Genomic DNA, 19,382 nt, shown 5'->3' with positions numbered 1-19,382 from the left:
CAGAAAGACTGCAGGGAAGACAGAAGGCAGATGGCACTGACAGACTGTAACTCAGCCAACTGAGAGAAGTTCGTCCAAACACACACAGGGGGAAGAGGGCACCCCCTATATTACACACAGAAGACTAGAGGGAGAAAAGCCAGTACACAATATTACGAGTGAGCAGCCACTACAAACACAAAAGACCGGGCCTTTTACAAACAGAACTAAGCCAGGACAGGGGTTAGCCTCCGCTGGAGTAGGTGTGAGGATGAAGGGAGCGACTAGGAGAGATGATGTAGGTCTGACAGGAGGAGATACAGAACGGGAACCACGTGGAGAAATCTGCAGTAGAGAGCAGCGCAATGTCCCTGTCCACCCTCATGATGTCCCTGTCCACCCTCACGATGTCCCTGTCCACCCTCACGATGTCCCTGTTCACCCTCATGATGTCCCTGTCCACCCTCATGATGTCCCTGTCCACCCTCATGATGTCCCTGTTCACCCTCATGATGTCCCTGTTCACCCTCACGATGTCCCTGTTCACCCTCACGATGTCCCTGTTCACCCTCATGATGTCCCTGTTCACCCTCTCACGATGTCTCTGTTCACCCTCTCATGGTGTTGGCCGGTCCCCTGACATCACAGGCTTCCGAGCGAGCGGGGGGGGGGGGACACACACACGTTGGCACCGGAGTCTCTTGTCTGGTCACCTTGGTAAAAAAACAAAAAACAAACAGCCCTTCCGACGGTATGACATCATTCCAGTGGCTGAAGTGTGAGTGCGGTGATGGGGGGGGGGGGGGCATTGGCAGTATAAACCCAGAGCATCATCAGACGGTAGCAGTATCACTAGGCCACTGCCAAGGGAACAAAAACGCAACAGGCAAACCCATCCTTTCAATACCATCACTAGGAGAGACCATCAGAGAGAGAGAGAGAGAGAGAGAGAAAGGAGGGGCCAAGCGAGAGAGATAGTGATGCTTTCAGCAGGTGCCAAAAAGTGAGAGGTAGCTGAGCGAAGAAGAGAGAGCGATGGAAAGCAGCCTGTGAGAGCAGAGAGACCTGAAGCTTCGGACAAAACAAAGACGAGACGTGAGTTTGACCTGGAGGACGGATTATTTGAAGTGTTTCTCATTTTGCATGCTTAAGGCATTAACTTGAATGAATTGTAGCATATTTGAGAATAATTATTTTTCGTTCCACCTTTTCTTTGTGTGGCAAATATATTTGAGGATTCAGATTGAAGTGTTTGTTCAGATTGAAGTGTTTGTGCTGAAACATCTACGTTTTAAAAAACATCCAGTTTTCATTCTGTTATGTCAAATGTTTTATTATGCATGAACAGTTTACTACAGTCTCCTCTCTCACTTGGTAATATATACACTCAGTATAATTACATCACATTGTACTTCATCATTAAACAAAGGTTGCATGTCTTTAGAATATCATTAATTAAAGGCTATTATGTATAGTATGAATGGATTGTTGAAGGAGACCTTTGTCTACAGAAAAACATGACAAAGGTTTCATGTTGTGGTATTTAGTTAAATTCTCCTCTACATCAAATTCACATCAAGAACTCAGCTTTGTGTGTGTTTGTGTGTATACCCAGTGTGTTTGTGTGTGTGTATAATCAGTGTGTGTGTTTGTGTAGTCGTATTTAGACTGTTTCCCTGCATCGTCGCTGCCGCCCTCCTTTCACTGCTGCCATGCTGTGTCCAGTGGTGCTCTGTGCGACGCTGGTCTTACTGACCCCCCTGGAGCCGTCCGAGGGGCGCGCCCTGCACCCCTCCCCTGAAGGACTCCAGGTACAGAGGCAGGGGGCAGGTGTGGAACAAGGGCTGGGGAAGACAGGACTCTGGGGATGGAATATAAGCTGGATTCACGAGGGAGAAGACAGGGCGAAAGGGGAATGGGTGAGACAGCTGAAGGGTTAGGCAGATAGGGAGGAGAATATGATCATGAGAAAGGGTTGATCACATGGGCGTTGTTTCCTTTAATGAACCTTTTGGGGTTTTTTTTTTTTCCCTCCATGCCAGTTTGTTGAGCAGTTTCTGGAGCGTTATAACGACCTCCTCAACCTGAATGATCTGGAGAATGCAGCGAGCAACCAACCTGAAGAGCCTTCTGATTACACCAATGGGGTCAAAGTTGCCGAATATCCCAAATGGGCCAACCTACCGGGAGCCCAGGAAGACAGCGCCTGGCTCCGCCTGTTAAAGGTAGCTCTGGCCAATCAGAAGCGAGCTGAACCAGACAGGTCACGACGGGCGTGGAACAGGGGATGCTTCGGCCTGAAACTGGATCGGATCGGTTCTATGAGCGGATTGGGCTGCTAGTCTAAGGAAGAGGGGCGAGAGACTGACACAACTAGTGAAGTAAAAAGAAACGGCTACACACATACACACACACGTACACACACACACACACACACAGAGGCACACACACACACACACAGACAAAAAGGAAAAGAATGTGAGCGTTGATGATGTCCACACATAGTGTAGTGTATACTTGCTGTTTTGCTTATGTGATTCAATGAAGCGTAGCGCAAACATGACTGTGTCTTGGCTGCTGAAAAAAGGGTGCGGTAGTTCTGTTTGATTCTTTGTTTTTTAAGTGTGCATTCATTTTTAACAAATAGTACATCTAGTTTGGAAGATATTTGAGGAGTGTTCAAGTGGAGCTGTGGTTCTATGTGATTATGTCTGTGTTGTTTTTACAGTGCACTTTATTTAGGAATGTAGTTGAGACTGTGTCCTTCCTAGCTAATATCAATGTCATTCTTTTGTAAGGAATTGCTTTTCTTTTCTTTTTTTTGCATGTCTGAGGGTCACAGTATATGTTGACAAATATATCTGTAGTTTGCTCTTTTTTGGGGGGGGCAAAAATTTTGCATGCAAAATAAACACATTCCAAAATCTATTTTTGAGTCTGGATTACTTCATGTCAATCTGCCTATTTCTTTACTGTCAGAATTCACCCAGCAACCTACCTCACCCTACACTCAGCCTTTCAAACCGACATGCGCCAAATGCTCGATTCACGCCTTTCTGTTCGAATTACAGCTGCACCATCTCAACAGCAGATATTTTTGCCTCCGTTACTACAGGCGCTTTATTAAATTTGCCACGAGGGGGCTGAGGGAGGGTAAAGAGGTTCCCCAGAGCTGAATTAACAAGAAATGGGCGTTTGTGTGGGTGTGCTGATTAGTGGGCTGGCTTACCACTCTGTGGCTGTCTCATCGAGATGAGATGATGCACCCGGCAATGATATCCCCACTCCATAGTTTAATCAAACATCATTTGGATTGGTTACAGCCCTGTGTGTCCTCAGAATGAAGGATCTGTCCAAATAGCAGTGAAGTAGATATTATAGGAGAGTGTTAATCATAAGCTTTTGTTTCTTACAATGTCTCATGAAGGCGCAGAATGACTGATCGTTTAGATGGTGGCTGAACAGTATCTTCCATGTCTCCTGGTGGTATCCGTGGGTGTTGGGTCGGTGGTAGGATGTTGTTGGTCATGTCTCTGTCTAACAGGTGGGATGGAAGAGGTTAACTCGGGTCAGAAAATGGAGAAGTGCAATGTTTGACAGCAGCACTAGATGTCCGTCTATCTCCGGTGATCCCGCACACCTGAAGTGGACTCCGGACTGTGAACTGGCCTGGATTTCAGACGCTCGCAAACTGATCGTCTTGGCAAGGTACACCTTTCTACTCTACCTGCCCCTGGCTTGCTATTTGTGGCTGAGTGGATTATAACCGTGCAGTCACTGTATGATAACATTTTACATGAAAGAAAAAGTATCAACACTTTCTTTCCTACCAACTGTGTTCATTAAACACCGTTTTTTCTGAGAGCTGATGACACAGAGGCAATTTACCTCACATTTACATGTAGTCATTTAGCAGACACTCTTATCCAGAGCGACTTGCAGTAAGTACAGGGACATTCTCCCCAATGCAAGTAGGGTGAAGTGCCTTGCCCAAGGACACATTTGGCATGGCCGGGAATTGCCCAAGGACATATTTGGCATGGCCGGGATTCGAACTGTCAATCTTCAGATTACTAGCCCGATTCCCTAACCACTCAGCCATCTGACCCCCACCTCAGTTATAAATGCTCTGTAGTCCCATGGGAGACTTTCAGGACGGGGGGAGGGGGGGGGGGGGGGGGTAGATGTTACAAGGATCTAGCGGAGGCTTACACAGTGTGTTTCTTGACTAGTGAGCGTGCTCTGTGCGTGGAGAGACCCAGGGTCTGTCTGCAGGACCCGGCTGTGTTGAACAACACATACCATGACCCCGCATTGAGCCGGCCCATCTGGCTCTGCACTAAAAACAGCCTGACCTTTACTTCACCTCTTTGACCTTATGATGTGTAGCAGGGGGCCAAGGCTGGCGTGGGTCGTGGGCGGCAGTTCAGCTATGCCCAGGCTGCTGGCTGGAGTCCCTGAATCGGGTGACAACCATCAGGGCTGAAGAATGTGCAGCCAGAACAGTGTGGCATGGTAACTGCATGTCACGCATGTGCTGGATGTTACGTTTTGTTACAAAGCATGTCAGGCTGCCTGGTATCCCCTCACGACCGTTGCTGTTGCCATGACGGTCATGAACGGTGCAATTGTAGTCTGGATGTTGCCCCTTGGGGCTTTGTGGGAGCCCCATGAACAGGTCTGAGTTAAAAGACCCAAACACATCGGGTCACATCTGACTGTGGGGGGCCTGTTGAAGGACGTTTTGTCTCTAACACACGTTCTAACACACGTTCTAACACACGTTCTAACACACGTTCTAACACACGTTCTAACACACGTTCTAACACACGTTCTGACACATTCTAAAACGTTCTAACACACGTTCTAACAGGTTCTAACACATGTTCTATGGGGATGTGCTCGGACTGCATGCTAACCAGCCAGTCCAGAGAGACTGCCCTCTCAGAGAGACTGCCCTCCAGAGAGACTGCCCTGGTGCAGGTGGTGTGAACGAGAGAGAGAGAACGGAGTGAGGAGGGAGAGAAGGGTCATGGTCTTTGGGTGGTAAATGTCACACTCAGGAGGATGGAGATTTGATCCCCGGCCCTCGACTTGAGGAGGCCTGCTCTGTCTCTCGTCTGAGAAGGTCAGCAATGAACCCTCTCTTTTTTCACCCCTGAACTGTAGTAAAGGTTTGGAAGTTAGAAAAAACCTTTGCTGTTGGAATGACATTGCACAAAGCAAGCAAACATATTGGGGAAATCAGCAGACACGTTATTGGTGGAAGCCTTGAGTGAATCAAAGACGTTGCATTCCTTAGATTGCGATCTGCAGTGCAACAGAAATCACAGTCAATGCACCAAATTAATCAATCAATTCTCTGTCACCTGAATATTTTCCTGTGCAACCATGATAACTCAGGACGCACGTGACTTAAAATGAAAACGTTTTCTAACGTCTGTGTAATTATGAAAGTCAATTTAATAGGCGCCTTGACGACATACCTTCGAATCGGCCAGTCATCGCCGTCTTACGACCTTGACATTAAAAGGGGGCGGGGCGGAGAACAATGTCCACAAATGGGAGGAGCGTGACCGGTGGAAGAGTACAAATTGACAGCGCACCTTTGCAGGTCCTCACTCACCCGAAGTCGAAATAACGTCCAGAGGCATCTCACAAACGGTAAATAACAAACTGGCAATTTGTTTTATCGGAACTCATGCAAACCATAGACTCGAGAAATTATGCGTTTCACGTTTTTAGTTTAGTTGTCTCAACTTCTAAAAAGCTAATTATTGTTTTAGTTGTGGTATCCTACTGTGTGTTTCTTTACCCAACAATGTTTGAATAGGCTACTGTCGTTTTTCATTAACTAAAGTAATCTCCGTATTAAAAGGTCATAGCTTTCAAATTGTTGATTGCAAAATGCTGCTGCTGCTTAAATCAGTTGTAGTCTAACCGGAAACATGAAACCTCTGTTGCATGTAATAATATAACCTAAAAGGTTACGATCTTGGAATGGCCTCCCAGTAGGAGTTGCAATAGCCTACTGTTAAGTTACATCCTAGGCTACCCAATATATAAACTTATCAGAACCGTTTATGTATATCGCTTTTGTTCACCCGCTTCTGAAACATCGGAGTAGGAGAATATTTGTGCCATCACGTAGGCCTACAGGGCAGTCATGAGGTGAACACGATTGGTAGTCTGTAGAAGTGTCCATCACGTTTGTCTATTTCTCTACAGAGGACTATACCCAATCAGACAACATGGTGAAAGTTGGTATCAATGGGTAAGATTTCTTTCTTTGTTTTTTTTGTTTTTTTTTTGCATGACGTTGACTAACCAAACAGGAGACTAAATAATGGCACACACACACATCTAGTAAGAAATAAACTTGAATCTACAAAGATAGGCCTGCAACTTGTTCTAGGAAATTGGGCCTTGTCTCCTTTGAATGGGGTGATTAATCTAAATGGAAATGTAAGATGCATGTAACATGCATGACTACACTGGCATGAACCTTTTGCTATCTGAAGAGTTTAGCTTTTACCCTTCTCTATGCTTGGCTCATGAGTATCAATCTGTTTTTAGCTAACCTTTTAGCCAACTGTTAGTATTGAGCAGGCAGCACACTGATGCTAAACCAGGCATATGAGTTAAGTTGGGTTGTGTGGAAGACGCACACAACCTAGGGCAATCACCTGTTTTCCCTTCTGATCTTTGAACTTTGGTCCCTTCTGATCTTTGAACTTTGGCCTCTTGTTTTTCTTCCTTGACTTGATGGTGGTTCAATAAGTGATTTTGTTTTGTGTCAAACTAGACGTTATCACAACAGTAGAAATGCTGTCTACTTGGGCATAACCCATTATCAGAATAGTGATCTTGCTTTTCTACTCCCATATCTCCCCACCCTCCTTCCATATTTATTTAATTTGTTTCCTACCCATGTCTCTCACCCACCTCCTCCTGCCTCTGTCTCCCCCCCCACCCCCTCAAGTGATCACCCCTGTTATTCCCTACACTGAGGCTGGTGTGTAACAGATAGTTCTGGACTTGGTTAAACAGTAACTCCCCTACTGATCAAACAGCTCACTGTCGTCACTGGAACGATTACCACATTATAGATTCATCTCGACTTTACACCCCAGAGGAAAGTGGGGGGGAGGGGGGAGGAGATAGAGAAGCCAGCCACACAGCTGCTTGCTTTGCAACACACCTCTCTGCTCCTCCTATTGGACCCTGTCCTCACTCTCTCCCTTTCTCTCCCTTCTCTCTCCCTTCCTCCCCTTCTCTCTCCCTTCCTCCCCTTCTCTCTCCCTTCCTCCCCTTCTCGCTCCCTTCCTCCCCTTCTCTCTCCCTTCCTCCCCTTCTCTCTCCCTTCCTCCCCTTCTCTCTCCCTTCCTCCCCTTCTCTCTCCCTTCCTCCCCTTCTCTCTCCCTTCCTCCCCTTCTCTCTCCCTTCCTCCCCTTCTCTCTCCCTTCTCTCTCCCTTCTCTCTCCCTTCTCTCTCCCTTCTCTCTCCCTTCTCTCTCCCTTCTCTCTCCCTTCTCTCTCCCTTCTCTCTCCCTTCTCTCTCCCTTCTCTCTCCCTTCTCTCTCCCTTCTCTCTCCCTTCTCTCTCCCTTCTCTCTCCCTTCTCTCTCCCTTCTCTCTCCCTTCTCTCTCCCTTCTCTCTCCCTTCTCTCTCCCTTCTCTCTCCCTTCTCTCTCCCTTCTCTCTCCCTTCCTCCCCTTCTCTCTCCCTTCCTCCCCTTCTCTCTCCCTTCCTCCCCTTCTCTCTCCCTTCCTCCCCTTCTCTCTCCCTTCCTCCCCTTCTCTCTCCCTTCCTCCCCTTCTCTCTCCCTTCCTCCCCTTCTCTCTCCCTTCCTCCCCTTCTCTCTCCCTTCCTCCCCTTCTCTCTCCCTTCCTCCCCTTCTCTCTCCCTTCCTCCCCTTCTCTCTCCCTTCCTCCCCTTCTCTCTCCCTTCCTCCCCTTCTCTCTCCCTTCCTCCCCTTCTCTCTCTTGTACCGCTGTGCTGTATTGCAACAAGGTGTAAAAGTTGTCAATAAGGATTGTCAAGTACCAGCAACCCATCTTGTTGTGCTATGATTCCAAAATCTGCATAAAGAATGACAAATATGGTATAACGCACGCTGTCATGCATTATTACACATAGGTTGCATTTCTGAGTTGAATTTAGACCTGCTCTCTATGGACAATTTATGTCGACTGAGAACTACGTGACATTGCACTACCCTCTAGTGGCCAAACAAGGGAACAACCTTTTTTCCTTGTGCTCTTCAGATTTGGCCGCATCGGCCGCCTGGTGACCCGTGCTGGATTCAGCTCCAAGAAGGTTGAGATTGTGGCCATCAATGACCCCTTCATCGACCTGGAGTACATGGTGAGTGTTGTCCAACCAGCCCCAGGCTTCCATGGGGTCATGGAAGGCTCTAGAAATGTAGACTTGAGCCATAGGCACCACTGAGTTGTTGACCCAAGAGTTTTCCTGTGAGGTTTTGTTTTTCTCCTTGACAGTTTGGATTGGCTGAGGGGTAGTTCTGCGGGTGTATGTGCAGCCCTCTGTGAAAGGGCTATACAAATGCATTTGTTGATTTGAACCTCCCCACTTCTCCACAGGTCTACATGTTCAAGTATGACTCCACTCACGGCCGCTACAAGGGTGAAGTCAAGGCGGACAACGGCAAGCTGGTCATCGACGGACATGCCATCACCGTGTTCCACGAGTGAGTACCTCGCCAAATCTTAAGTTACATTGGGGTTAACATTACGGTTATCTGACCTGCCCCACCCCCACACAGGAGGGACCCTACTGCCATCAAATGGGGAGAGGCTGGTGCCGAATACGTGGTCGAGTCCACAGGCGTGTTCACCACCATCGAGAAGGCTTCTGTACGTATTCCTTCCTCTTGTGTGGCCGACCAGACACAGACCCACACACACACACACACACGAGTGAGACCATGAGACATTACCCTTGAGTAATCACTCTTCCTTGCTTTCTCCCCCCCCTCCCCTCTCCCAGGCCCACTTGAAGGGCGGTGCCAAGAGGGTGATCATCTCCGCCCCCAGCGCCGACGCCCCCATGTTCGTCATGGGCGTCAACCACGAGAAGTATGAGAACTCCCTCAAGGTTGTCAGGTGAGGCCCAACACCCGTCACTCTCGGATTATTCGCGTTAATCCTGAGAACTAAACGAGGACGCGCTTCTCATGATCCTTCTCTAGTGAGCGTGCTCAGTTATTGTACCTCATGTTGTTCTTGCTCTTCCCCAACAGCAATGCTTCCTGCACAACCAACTGCCTGGCACCCCTGGCCAAGGTCATCAACGATAACTTCCACATCATCGAGGGTCTTATGGTTCGGATTACAACACAACACCTAGGGAACACAATCTCCTAGAGAGGGCTTAATCTGACACAACACCGGCTTGCCCTCATCTAAAGCACGGAAACCAGGCGCAGCAGATTTAACATCATCATTCTACCTCTCTATCCCCCTCCACTTTATCGCCAACCTTGCCCACAGAGCACGGTACACGCCGTCACTGCCACCCAGAAGACGGTGGACGGGCCTTCTGGTAAGCTGTGGAGGGACGGCCGTGGAGCCAGCCAGAACATCATCCCCGCGTCAACGGGAGCTGCCAAGGCTGTGGGCAAGGTCATCCCAGAGCTCAACGGGTCAGTGGAACCCTAACCCACATTACATTTAGCAGACGCTCTTATCCAGAGCGACTTACAGTAAGTACAGGGACATTCCTCCCCCCCTGAGGCAAGTAGGGTGAAGTGCCTTGCCCAAGGACACAACGTCATTTGGCACGGCGGGGAATCGATCCAGCAACCTTTCTGATTACTAGCCCGATTCCCCTCACCGCTCAGCCTTCTGACTCCTCGCCCCAGCCTTCATGCACGTTCACATGTTTATCATATGCACCTTCCTGCCACAATTCCTTGTTTGTGACACTTGCATGGTCAATAAAGCCCATTGTGACCTCACGTCCTGCATGTCTGGCCCCTCGACAGGAAGCTGACAGGCATGGCCTTCCGTGTCCCCACCCCCAACGTGTCAGTGGTCGATCTGACTGTCCGTCTGGAGAAGCCTGTGAGTAACCCCGCCCCCTCCCCTCTCCCCCCATTTTCCATGTCCAACTACATAGTAATGCCAATTTAGTATGGGTGGGGGGGAATTGATTGACATTCGTATCTCGATTTTGAGTCTTCTAGCGATTCACAAATGTAACTTCATTTATCGAATCGTGAGGTACCAAGATTCCCACCCCTACAATTTAGTGACTTTTCGCCTTCCTAAGCGACAAATCTTATCAAGCTACTTTGGCTCTCCTGTTTTGTTGAATAGCAGCAAAATAACTTGACTTCTGCGTTTTTAACTTGTGACTGACATTACGTTTGCCTTTTGTGTTGTAGTGGACACATGTAGGATATTAGATCTGTAATTGTAGAATACTTGGTGCGTCTAAAGGTCGACACAAGGTCATCACGTAGGCTCGTGTAGCACGTTTTTGAATTGAAATTTTTGGTGACATTTCATAGTCAATGGCGACTTCTAATTATTATTTTCTTTGTCCAGTAAGGGTAGATTGTACTTTGGCTTAACCCTGCCTTTACTTCCCAGGCCTCGTACGATGCCATCAAGAAGGTGGTCAAGGCTGCCAGTGACGGCCCCATGAAGGGCATTCTGGGATACACAGAGCACCATGTACGGACTTGTTTGATTTCACATTCTCAGCAACAATTAACGGGTAATAGTCACTAGCTGTCATCCTTTAGCGGTTGATGCAAACTTTTTTTTTTCTCCCCTATCACAGGTTGTGTCCTCAGACTTCAACGGCGACACCCACTCCTCCATCTTTGACGCTGGCGCAGGCATCGCCCTCAATGATCACTTTGTCAAGCTGGTGTCATGGTAACCAGTGTCCACCACACACACACACACACACACACACTTGGTTCTATGATCCTAACAGTGCCTTTGTGTCTCCGCAGGTACGATAACGAGTTTGCCTACAGCCAGCGTGTCTGCGACCTGATGGCCCACATGGCTTCAAAGGAGTAAAGGCAACCAGCCAATCCAATGCAACTGCACTGCCCCCCCCCCCCAGATTCGAGCACCACCTCCATTTGCACGGCTGTGGAGAAAAGTCACCACAGTCATTAACACAACTTTGAATTGATGACCAATTTGTTTTTGTATCGTCAAATCCCTGTTCTGTTTTGTGAAGTAGGAGGGTCGAAGCGAAGGCTGAAGGTCTTTCACTGGCTATGGCACTGAGGTACTGTGTTCTGTGGATGAATAAAGTCCTCTGTTTGTGAGAAGTGCAGCTTCCTCTTTTCTTGGGGGGGGGGGGGGAGGGGAGGGGAGGAGAGAGAGAGAAAGTAGAATTATTCTAAAATGAACGTCTCTAGGGATTCTCCTGGAAGGATCAAAGTTTATAAAACGGACACTGCCGACAACGTTCAAAGGCAGTGTTCGGTTCGGTTTTGGTGCAGTTTCTCATCCAGTTAACATTGTATTACCGCCCCATAAATGACTTCTGTAAAACGGTGCCGTTAGAATCACATGGCTGGGGCATGACAAGCATTGTAGTAACATCAATAACGATGAACACGGTGGCTCTTGAATGAACAAGCCTTGTTCTCCTAGCATCCTGGTTTCTGTCATGAGTTTCTCCAATGAAGTCTCCCCAAACTGTTAGCGCCTCCAACCTGTTAGGCTCAAAGATTAGGCACAACAAATTTCTCCCCTAACTGTAATTATCTTGTGCTCATGCGTTCGAAGTCCTCATCAGCTCAATACATGGTCCGATTGCATAGCCGAGTGTAATGTGGCGAAACTAAGTCGACTTGACAATGGCAGACCATTATGTTTTCCAGGACGGGCCTACATGAAAAATGTATATCGACGTTATTGACATAATAAATCGAAAGTGGAGACGGAGGCCGGGTGAGCGAGCAAAGTCACCAAATTATGAACGCCAATGAAAGATTCCTCAGAAGCAGCGTGTTACATGACGCGTATGGACGAGGTGGTATTTACGTGATCCGTCTCCTACATGCTTACAAGGGTACTGTCTACTTGTTGGTTGTTACAGAAACGTCCGTTAAGGGTCTTATAAAAGTGGCCCAGAGTTTATGAATGTAGACAAAGACAAAAAAAACTAAACTGTATTTATAACACAAGAAGTATTGGTTAACCCCTGTAGCCCAAGGAAATGATTTGAAATCCTGTTTACTATATAGAATCCAACATAGGCCATACGGTCCTGTTAAAGGGTTGCAACCACACACACACACACTCACCCGTTTGAATGTGTATGTACGCGTGAGCGTATGTGCGTGTTCAAAGCTCTACTTCTGTAATATGAGTTGGATTAGGATTAAATCAATGCCGTTGGTCAGATCACAGCCTTGTATATATATTTATTTCCATGTTTAATACATTTGTCACAGACTTCGAGGACCGCTTAATTCCCAGAGGTCAAACCAAATGTCCATGATATCGTTGTCCAAGACGAAAATATGTCTGCTGGTAGTTTTAATTCTGACTGATGCATTGACACACAGACAGGCACGCAAGCACACACACACTTTTGCCTCTAAAATGATGATTAAGATTAAAGTTGAGCATTGAGTGAAATAATTAAGCCTCATGAATCACTTAATCATCATTATTTCTAACCTGAATTGGACAGATTAAAAAAATTAACTTACTTTGTGAAAAAGGCTCTAGGATAAGATAAATGTAGGACAGAAAACATTGAGAATGCATGTGTGGGAGATTAAGAGCGTGTATGTGTGTGTCTGAGCAAGAGAGACACACGGAGACAGAGAGAGAGGGAGAGAAAGAGAGGGAGTGAGAGAGAGAGAGAGAGAGAGAGAGAGAGGGAGTGAGATACACAGGGATAGAGAGGGAGAGAGAAGGGGTGGGGAATGACTGATCAAGAGGGAGGTCAAAAGGTTTAGATACATCTCTCTCCCTCTTTTTCTCTCTGTTCATTTCACCACCAGATTGTCAACCGCAAAATTGATTTGGAAAATCAAGAGGCTTAAGATTAAAAAAGAGCTTAACTTAGCATAAAGACGATCTGAACGAGAGGGAAGTAACAGAAGAAACTAGGAGGACAGACTGACCGACCAAGAAAGAGGAAGGTGGGTAGGACTGGCTGCGCGTGTGTGAGTTCTGTGTGTATGGTTCCAAGGCACTCCTGCAGGATTTTACCAAGTCTTAAAAATGAGATTGCTTTGCACTTTTTGGTCTTATGTTTTAACATACCGTAATTTAACTTCTGCGGTTAGCAGCAATTTGAGCCTCTCTTTGTGTCTTTCTGGGGATTGGAGTGTGGCGAGAGATTTTCTTTCCCTCCTTCGGGCAGTGTCCCATGGTTGTCTTATCTCATCTGAAAGACACTTTGTTTGTGCTTGTAACCGCTTGTAGGTTTCCATGTCATGTCCTTTATCCCCTCCTTTTCCCTCTTACTCATAAGATGCTAAGATTATCAGTGAACTCTGTCTTTCTCAGTTTCTCTCTTCCCAACTCCACATCCACTAACTCGAAACTTCCCTCACAACAAACGCCTCAGTCTAATGCTCCTGCTCATTCACCCCCACCGCTTACCTGTCCTGGAAGATTTACCTTCTCCACGTCTAGCTCAGGCGGTGGGCTTCACATCTGCTTAGAAAAGAGTGTGTGTTTGTGTGTGTCCTCCGTCTGCTTCCTTCCAGCAGTACATGTCGGCAGGAGTGAATGGCACCTGGAGGGGCTCTGGGCCTGTCCCATCCTCCCTCTCTCCCGCCTTCCAGTCGCACCTCACATCGAGCGCCGACCTGGGAGTGGCCATCCTGATGGTGATGACAGGTGAGTGGGACCTCTCCCTCGCCCCCTGCTGTCCTCACCCTCATCCTCTCCGAGGGGTCAAAGGGAGGAACAAGTGTTTTGATACCGACACCACATTCAAGAACTGAAAATGGATGGAGTCTCATTTTCCTTCTATGAAAAGCATATGCGTACCGTTATCCTTTCAACCTTCTCAAAACAAGATTTGCTTGTGGCGTTATTCACGACAGGGATTTATCCCAGATTAAGCAATGTTTTCATTACACTTTAAAGCTTTTCATTTTTAAGAAGAGATGAGACGTTTGCAAACCTTTGCATCAAGAAACAGGGAGCACTGAACAAAGATCTCAAGCTGTCAGCCGTCATGACCAACTTGTGTGATCAAACGAGGCATTGATCTACTCTAGTTTAGACTCAGACATGTGGAATGAATCCCGCAAGGAGCACAGAACTAGCTCAGTGAGAGCAGAGAGCTGAAGGAGGAGAGAGAGAGAGAGGAAGGGCCAGGATACCAGTGTGAAGCCTTCCAGGATCATATAATACATTCCTACCTGCAGGGTCAATCATTAAGCTACACAGCACAGGTTTACACAGCAAAACCAAATCAGATATGATGACCAGACGACCCCCTCCGCCTCTCCCCCTGCCCGCTGGCATCCCTGTGGATGCCTCGGTGCAGGGCATGAGCTGGCCAGCTGATTCCAGGGCCCAGGGGGTCTGGAAAGAGGGGTTGTTAGGATGCCTGGCTGAAGTACTAAAATAAACGACTGGCTTGCTGAACCGTACCAGAAGAGAACAGTGAGTGGCTCCACACGTCGATAGTGGATGATCGATCTTTCCTGCGATAGACGACCACTCACGCGCTGTGATATGAGGGGAAAGTATGCTGTGCGCCACATAAGGAACTTATGCTCCTCCGCCCCTCTCATCCCACGTCTAACATGTCCACTCATCGATCTCTCGTTCCTGCGCTATTCCGTCATCTGTGAAATCACACGTCCGAGTTTTTCCTAGTCCTTTGAACTCCCTGTTCAATTCCGCACCTCCCCCCCTTTCCCACCCGACATTGTTCTCTCTCACAGGGTGTTCTCATGCTCCCTGTTCTCTCACAGGGTGTTCTCATGCTTCCTGGTTTCTCCCCTAGTGTTCTCATGCTTCCTGGTTTATCCCCTGTCCCAGGTGCCGTGTCTGTGCTGGGGAATGGCACTGTGCTGCTCGTCTACGGCAAGAAGAGGAAGAACCTCCGGCCTCCGGAGCTTATGACCATCAACCTGGCTGTCTGTGATTTTGGTTACAGCCTCCTGGGGGCGCCATGCATCATAATATCCAGGTGAGTTTCGATCAAAGTAAGAAAAGGAGGCATAGTTTGTACTTTAAGAAAAAACATAGTTGTCCGAGGTACAAACCTGAGTGCGTTGCATACTTTCATACCTGGATGCTGGGAATGTGACCTCCCCCTTCTTCCTCCTCTCCTCCCTCCTCTTCCCCCTCCCTCCCCTCTCCTCCCCCTTCTTCCTCCTCTCCTCCCTCCTCTTCCCCCTCCTCTTCCCCCTCCCTCCCCTCTCCTCCCCCTTCTTCCTCCTCTTCCCCCTCCTCTTCCCCCTTCTTCCCCCTCCTCTTCCCCCTCTCCTCCCTCCTCTTCCCCCTCCTTTCCCCTTCTCCTCCCTCCTCTTCCCCCTCCCTCCCTCCCCTTCCCCTTCCTCCTCTTCCCCCTCCCCCCTCCCCTCTCCTCCCTCCTCTTCCCACTCTCCTCCCCCTTCTTCCCCCTCTCCTCCCTGCTCTTCCCCCTCCCTCCCCTCTCCCCCCCCTCAGCCTGTCTCACGCCTGGGTATTCGGGGAGTCTGGCTGTTTGTGGTACGGCATCCAGGGCTTTGTGTTTGGGATCGGCTCCCTCATCACCACCAGTCTCATCTCTCTGGATCGCTGCCTTAAGATCTGCTCCTTAAGATACGGTCAGTAAGATGCACTGTAAAGGCCCGGCCCTCCACTGCAAACACCTGCACTAAACATGACGAACCACTCGGTTAAGCAGGAACACGTGAGAGGGACCTGAGGGAAAAGGAAAGGAAAATAAAAATGAGAAGAATTTTTTTTTTTTTTTAAGAAGATTGGGACCTGTACAGAAATGCTGTCAAAGCTTATTTTGTTGTAATACAGAAAGAGAAGCACAATATATATTTGGAAGAAATGTCATCTTTGTAGTATTTATCGATTGCCGTGACTACGTTGAAATAACTGGAGCATGCACAATGTTGAAGTCACAACAGTGAAAAAGCATTTAGCCCAAAGCTCAGCTAAGGGGAACATGCAACATAAAAGCAGCTTTCAAAAAGATATTGTGTCAAAGATTGATCTTTGACACTCATCCTTCGTCCTCACTGACATATGGTGATACAAACCACAGCCTCAGCTCTCACAGTCTCGGCTCTCGTGTGGCCGGGTTCTGAGATTGCGGTGTAGCTGTCTAACAGCGGTTGCTGTTAGAGATAATAACTGTGGGCGTCGCTGTACACATGGTCCATGAGTGCATCTGATCCTCTGCCTTCCTGAAGTCACTTCCTGAGGTCACTCCATCAAGATCTCTGTCATTTAGGCGGAACATCAAATATCTACCCTAGCTGCCCCAGTGTCTGTGATTGTTGTCTGTTGGTAAGGATATTAGATTCCACGTACACATACTGATTTTAGAGTACTCGATCATCACAGCCTTCCCTGCGTGTGGGTGTGACTTAGGATCTGAGTACTGGCATGTTTGTGTTGTGAGTTCAGGATGCAGGTTGTTTTACATGGCGACAGTGTTCTTGCATGCACAGTTACTTTCATGTCAATTTGAAATCATGCTTTACTTCATGTGCAAATCTGTGCAAAAATGATATCTGCTCTGCACTACAGGTCAATGGGTAGAGAGACGCCACATGTCTCTCGCGATTGCACTGATTTGGGCCTATACCGTCTTCTGGGCCGTCCTCCCTGCCTTTGGGTTCGGAAGCTACGGACCAGAACCTTTCGGGACCAGCTGCACGATTAACTGGTACCTCTCCCTTCTGCTAGCCTCCATCACTGAATCCTGTCCTGAGTGTAGTTGGGTGTACATGCCAAAGCTTGTTTGCATACACAATTAGCTCTGAAAGTTCCGTCTAATTCAGCCCTGCGTAGCGCATGTGTGCGTGAGTTTGCGTGTCTGTCTGGATGCGAGTTCATGAGGTACGGACAGGGGCGTTTCTACACGGGGGTCTACAGGGGCCAGTGCCCCTGTAAAAATGTCCCTGGCCCCCTGAGCTGACAAAAAATGTGTTGGTTTTTTTACACGTTTTTCTTCTTCTAGTAGTCATCATGAACCGAGGAACGGACATTGCAGCCTTTTTTGCCCCACTAAATAAAAAAGTTAGAGAAACATATCAAGGTATTGAGAGAGCTGAGGAGCTGGAAGAGGGAGAGCCAGAGCATTTTGTATGATTTGAATGTAAAGCAAAATTAAAGTATTTAATGTTTAAATATCATTTGTTTCCGTTTTTTAATGTGCCCCTCTGATTAAACACTGGCCCCCCTTTGGCCCCCCCTTGGCCCCCCAAGTAAAGTTAGTCTAGAACCGCCACTGGGTACGCGGGTATGCGATATGTGAATATCTGGATGTACTTGTTTGTTCATGTTCCTGCGGGTATCTGGATATCGCTTCCTGTCAGGTGGAAGATGAGGTCTTCCTTGCAGGACCAAGCCTACATCTTTCTCATCCTGACCTTGTGCTTCGGAGTCCCCACCCTCACCATCATCGTCTCCTACCTGGCCATCCTCCGGACGGTGAGTGAAGCTGCGCTGAGCCTGGCGAAGCAGGGAGCCAGCAATTGATGAGTCACTTATGCTGAGTGGTCTCTGCTACGCGGGGGGCTGGACATGTTTTATGCATGCCGAGGCCCTCCAAGTGTAAGCCTGCCCGTGTGTTCAGCAGAGAGGTACAGTACTGCAACAGAGCTGTGTGTAGACTTAGCTGACTGTGACTGTGGGAGAACGTGCACTCACCGGTTGTTTTCATCGTGTTTCTATTCGAGTAGGTGTACAAGTCCCACCAAACCCTGGCCTCCATCCCCTCCTCAACCGTAAGCCACAGCAGCCGTGACATGAGGCTCACCAAGGCATGTCAAACAAACAGCTGATAACACAACAGCGAGTGAAGCCACAACATGGGCGTCATCTCTGCTTCACTAATAGCATCTAAAAGCTCTCTAGGTCAGGAACCATGAACCACCTGTCTGTTGCAGATAGCGGCTGTGGTCTGCTCCACCTTCCTCCTTGCCTGGACCCCCTACGCCATCGTGTCCCTCTACTCCGCCCTGGCCCATCGGGACGAGTGGGTGGAGGGCTCCCTACACCCCAGCACCATCACCACCCTCCTGGGGCTTCCTACAGTCCATAACTGGACTTCCACGGAGAGCTACGGAGGCAGCTACGACAGCATGTACTACGACCAGGCAGAGTACTCGGACCCGTCGCCCACCCAGGCCGTCACCACCACGCACAGTTCACCTCCAGTCCGCCAGGGGGCGTCAGAGCCGGACAGCTACCAGCCCGTGTCCTGCCTGCCACCAGTTGTTACCCTGATCCCGGCCATGTTTGCCAAGTCTCACTGCATGATCAACCCCTTCATCTACCAGATCATGAACAAGGAGTTCAGAGAAGACGTGTACGACATCCTGCGGGGGAGAGACAGCAGGGAGAGGAGGAGGACCAGAGCCACAAACGGGAGCTATTGTGAGAGTCGAAGATTCTTCCCACACACACACACACACACACACACACACACGTCGGCTAACAACCCCTCTCCGTTCCTCCACAGCGCAGAGAAGCAGCATCAATCTGTCGTACTGCCAGAGCTGGAGACAGAAGAACAAGCCCTTGGCCGTGTCCATGGTGCAGCTGGAGACCCAGCAGCAACATGGAGAGAAGGGGAAAGGAGGAGGCAGGAGTTCCTGGTCGGACAACACGTCTGTGGGCTGGGATGCTCTGGACGTGGCCTCCTTAGACACTCAGGTCAAAACGGAGGGCCAGAAGATGAGCGAGAAGGAGGAGATGGGGGGTTCCACGTCCAGCAGCCTGCTGACAGAGTGAGAGGATGAGAGAGAGAGCTAGAGAGAGAGCTAGAGAGAGAGAGCTAGAGAGCTAGAGAGAGAGAGCTAGAGAGAGAGCTAGAGAGAGAGAGAGAGAGAGAGCTAGAGAGAGAGAGAGCTAGAGAGAGAGAGAGAGCTAGAGAGAGAGAGAGAGCTAGAGAGAGAGCAAGCGAGGGCATCCTGAAATAGGGCACCTTCACATTTGCTAATATTTAAGGTGATTTTACTCTTATTTACTTATTTCTGTTTCTCTACTGACTTATATTGTGTTAATGTTGTTTTCTGTGCCAGTCAAGACAATTTAGTTTAATTTATTGAAACATGTTTTAGGCTAATTTAGTTATTTATGCATGTATTGTGATATTTGGACTGATATTGGAAACTAATTGACCTCATGTGTTGTGTCATTAGTCGCCTCTCCATCCTGACAAACGATTTTTAAACAAAATAAAATTGTTCTTAAACTTT

General features: G+C 48.3%; 3 protein-coding genes across 3 annotated transcripts; all 3 read left to right on the top strand.

Moving 5' to 3' along the window:
- Positions 1–1,691: 1,691 nt before the first annotated feature.
- nppcl (natriuretic peptide C-like) lies at positions 1,692–2,333 on the top strand. Its single transcript, XM_084671178.1, has 2 exons — positions 1,692–1,790; positions 2,022–2,333. The coding sequence occupies exons 1-2, from the start codon at positions 1,692–1,694 to the stop codon at positions 2,319–2,321; spliced, it is 399 nt and encodes a 132-aa protein (XP_084527304.1). The 3' UTR covers positions 2,322–2,333.
- Positions 2,334–5,530: 3,197 nt separating this feature from the next.
- On the top strand, positions 5,531–11,294 carry gapdh (glyceraldehyde-3-phosphate dehydrogenase). Its single transcript, XM_084668779.1, has 12 exons — positions 5,531–5,643; positions 6,208–6,253; positions 8,245–8,344; positions 8,581–8,687; positions 8,763–8,853; positions 8,987–9,102; positions 9,240–9,321; positions 9,490–9,641; positions 9,984–10,062; positions 10,594–10,677; positions 10,787–10,884; positions 10,965–11,294. The coding sequence occupies exons 2-12, from the start codon at positions 6,231–6,233 to the stop codon at positions 11,032–11,034; spliced, it is 1,002 nt and encodes a 333-aa protein (XP_084524905.1). The 5' UTR covers positions 5,531–5,643; positions 6,208–6,230; the 3' UTR covers positions 11,035–11,294.
- Positions 11,295–13,706: 2,412 nt separating this feature from the next.
- On the top strand, positions 13,707–19,337 carry opn9 (opsin 9). Its single transcript, XM_084671177.1, has 8 exons — positions 13,707–13,833; positions 14,992–15,142; positions 15,625–15,764; positions 16,705–16,843; positions 17,496–17,610; positions 17,862–17,942; positions 18,069–18,558; positions 18,644–19,337. Exons 1-8 carry the CDS (start codon positions 13,707–13,709, stop codon positions 18,913–18,915), a joined length of 1,515 nt encoding a protein of 504 aa, XP_084527303.1. The 3' UTR covers positions 18,916–19,337.
- Positions 19,338–19,382: the final 45 nt, after the last annotated feature.

The sequence above is a fragment of the Hypomesus nipponensis genome, chromosome 2, assembly GCF_054491055.1.
Source record: "Hypomesus nipponensis isolate SF chromosome 2, ASM5449105v1, whole genome shotgun sequence".
Lineage (NCBI taxonomy): Eukaryota > Metazoa > Chordata > Actinopteri > Osmeriformes > Osmeridae > Hypomesus > Hypomesus nipponensis.
The sequence above is the reverse complement of the archived record's forward strand: the minus strand, read 5'-3'. Positions and strand labels throughout refer to the sequence as shown.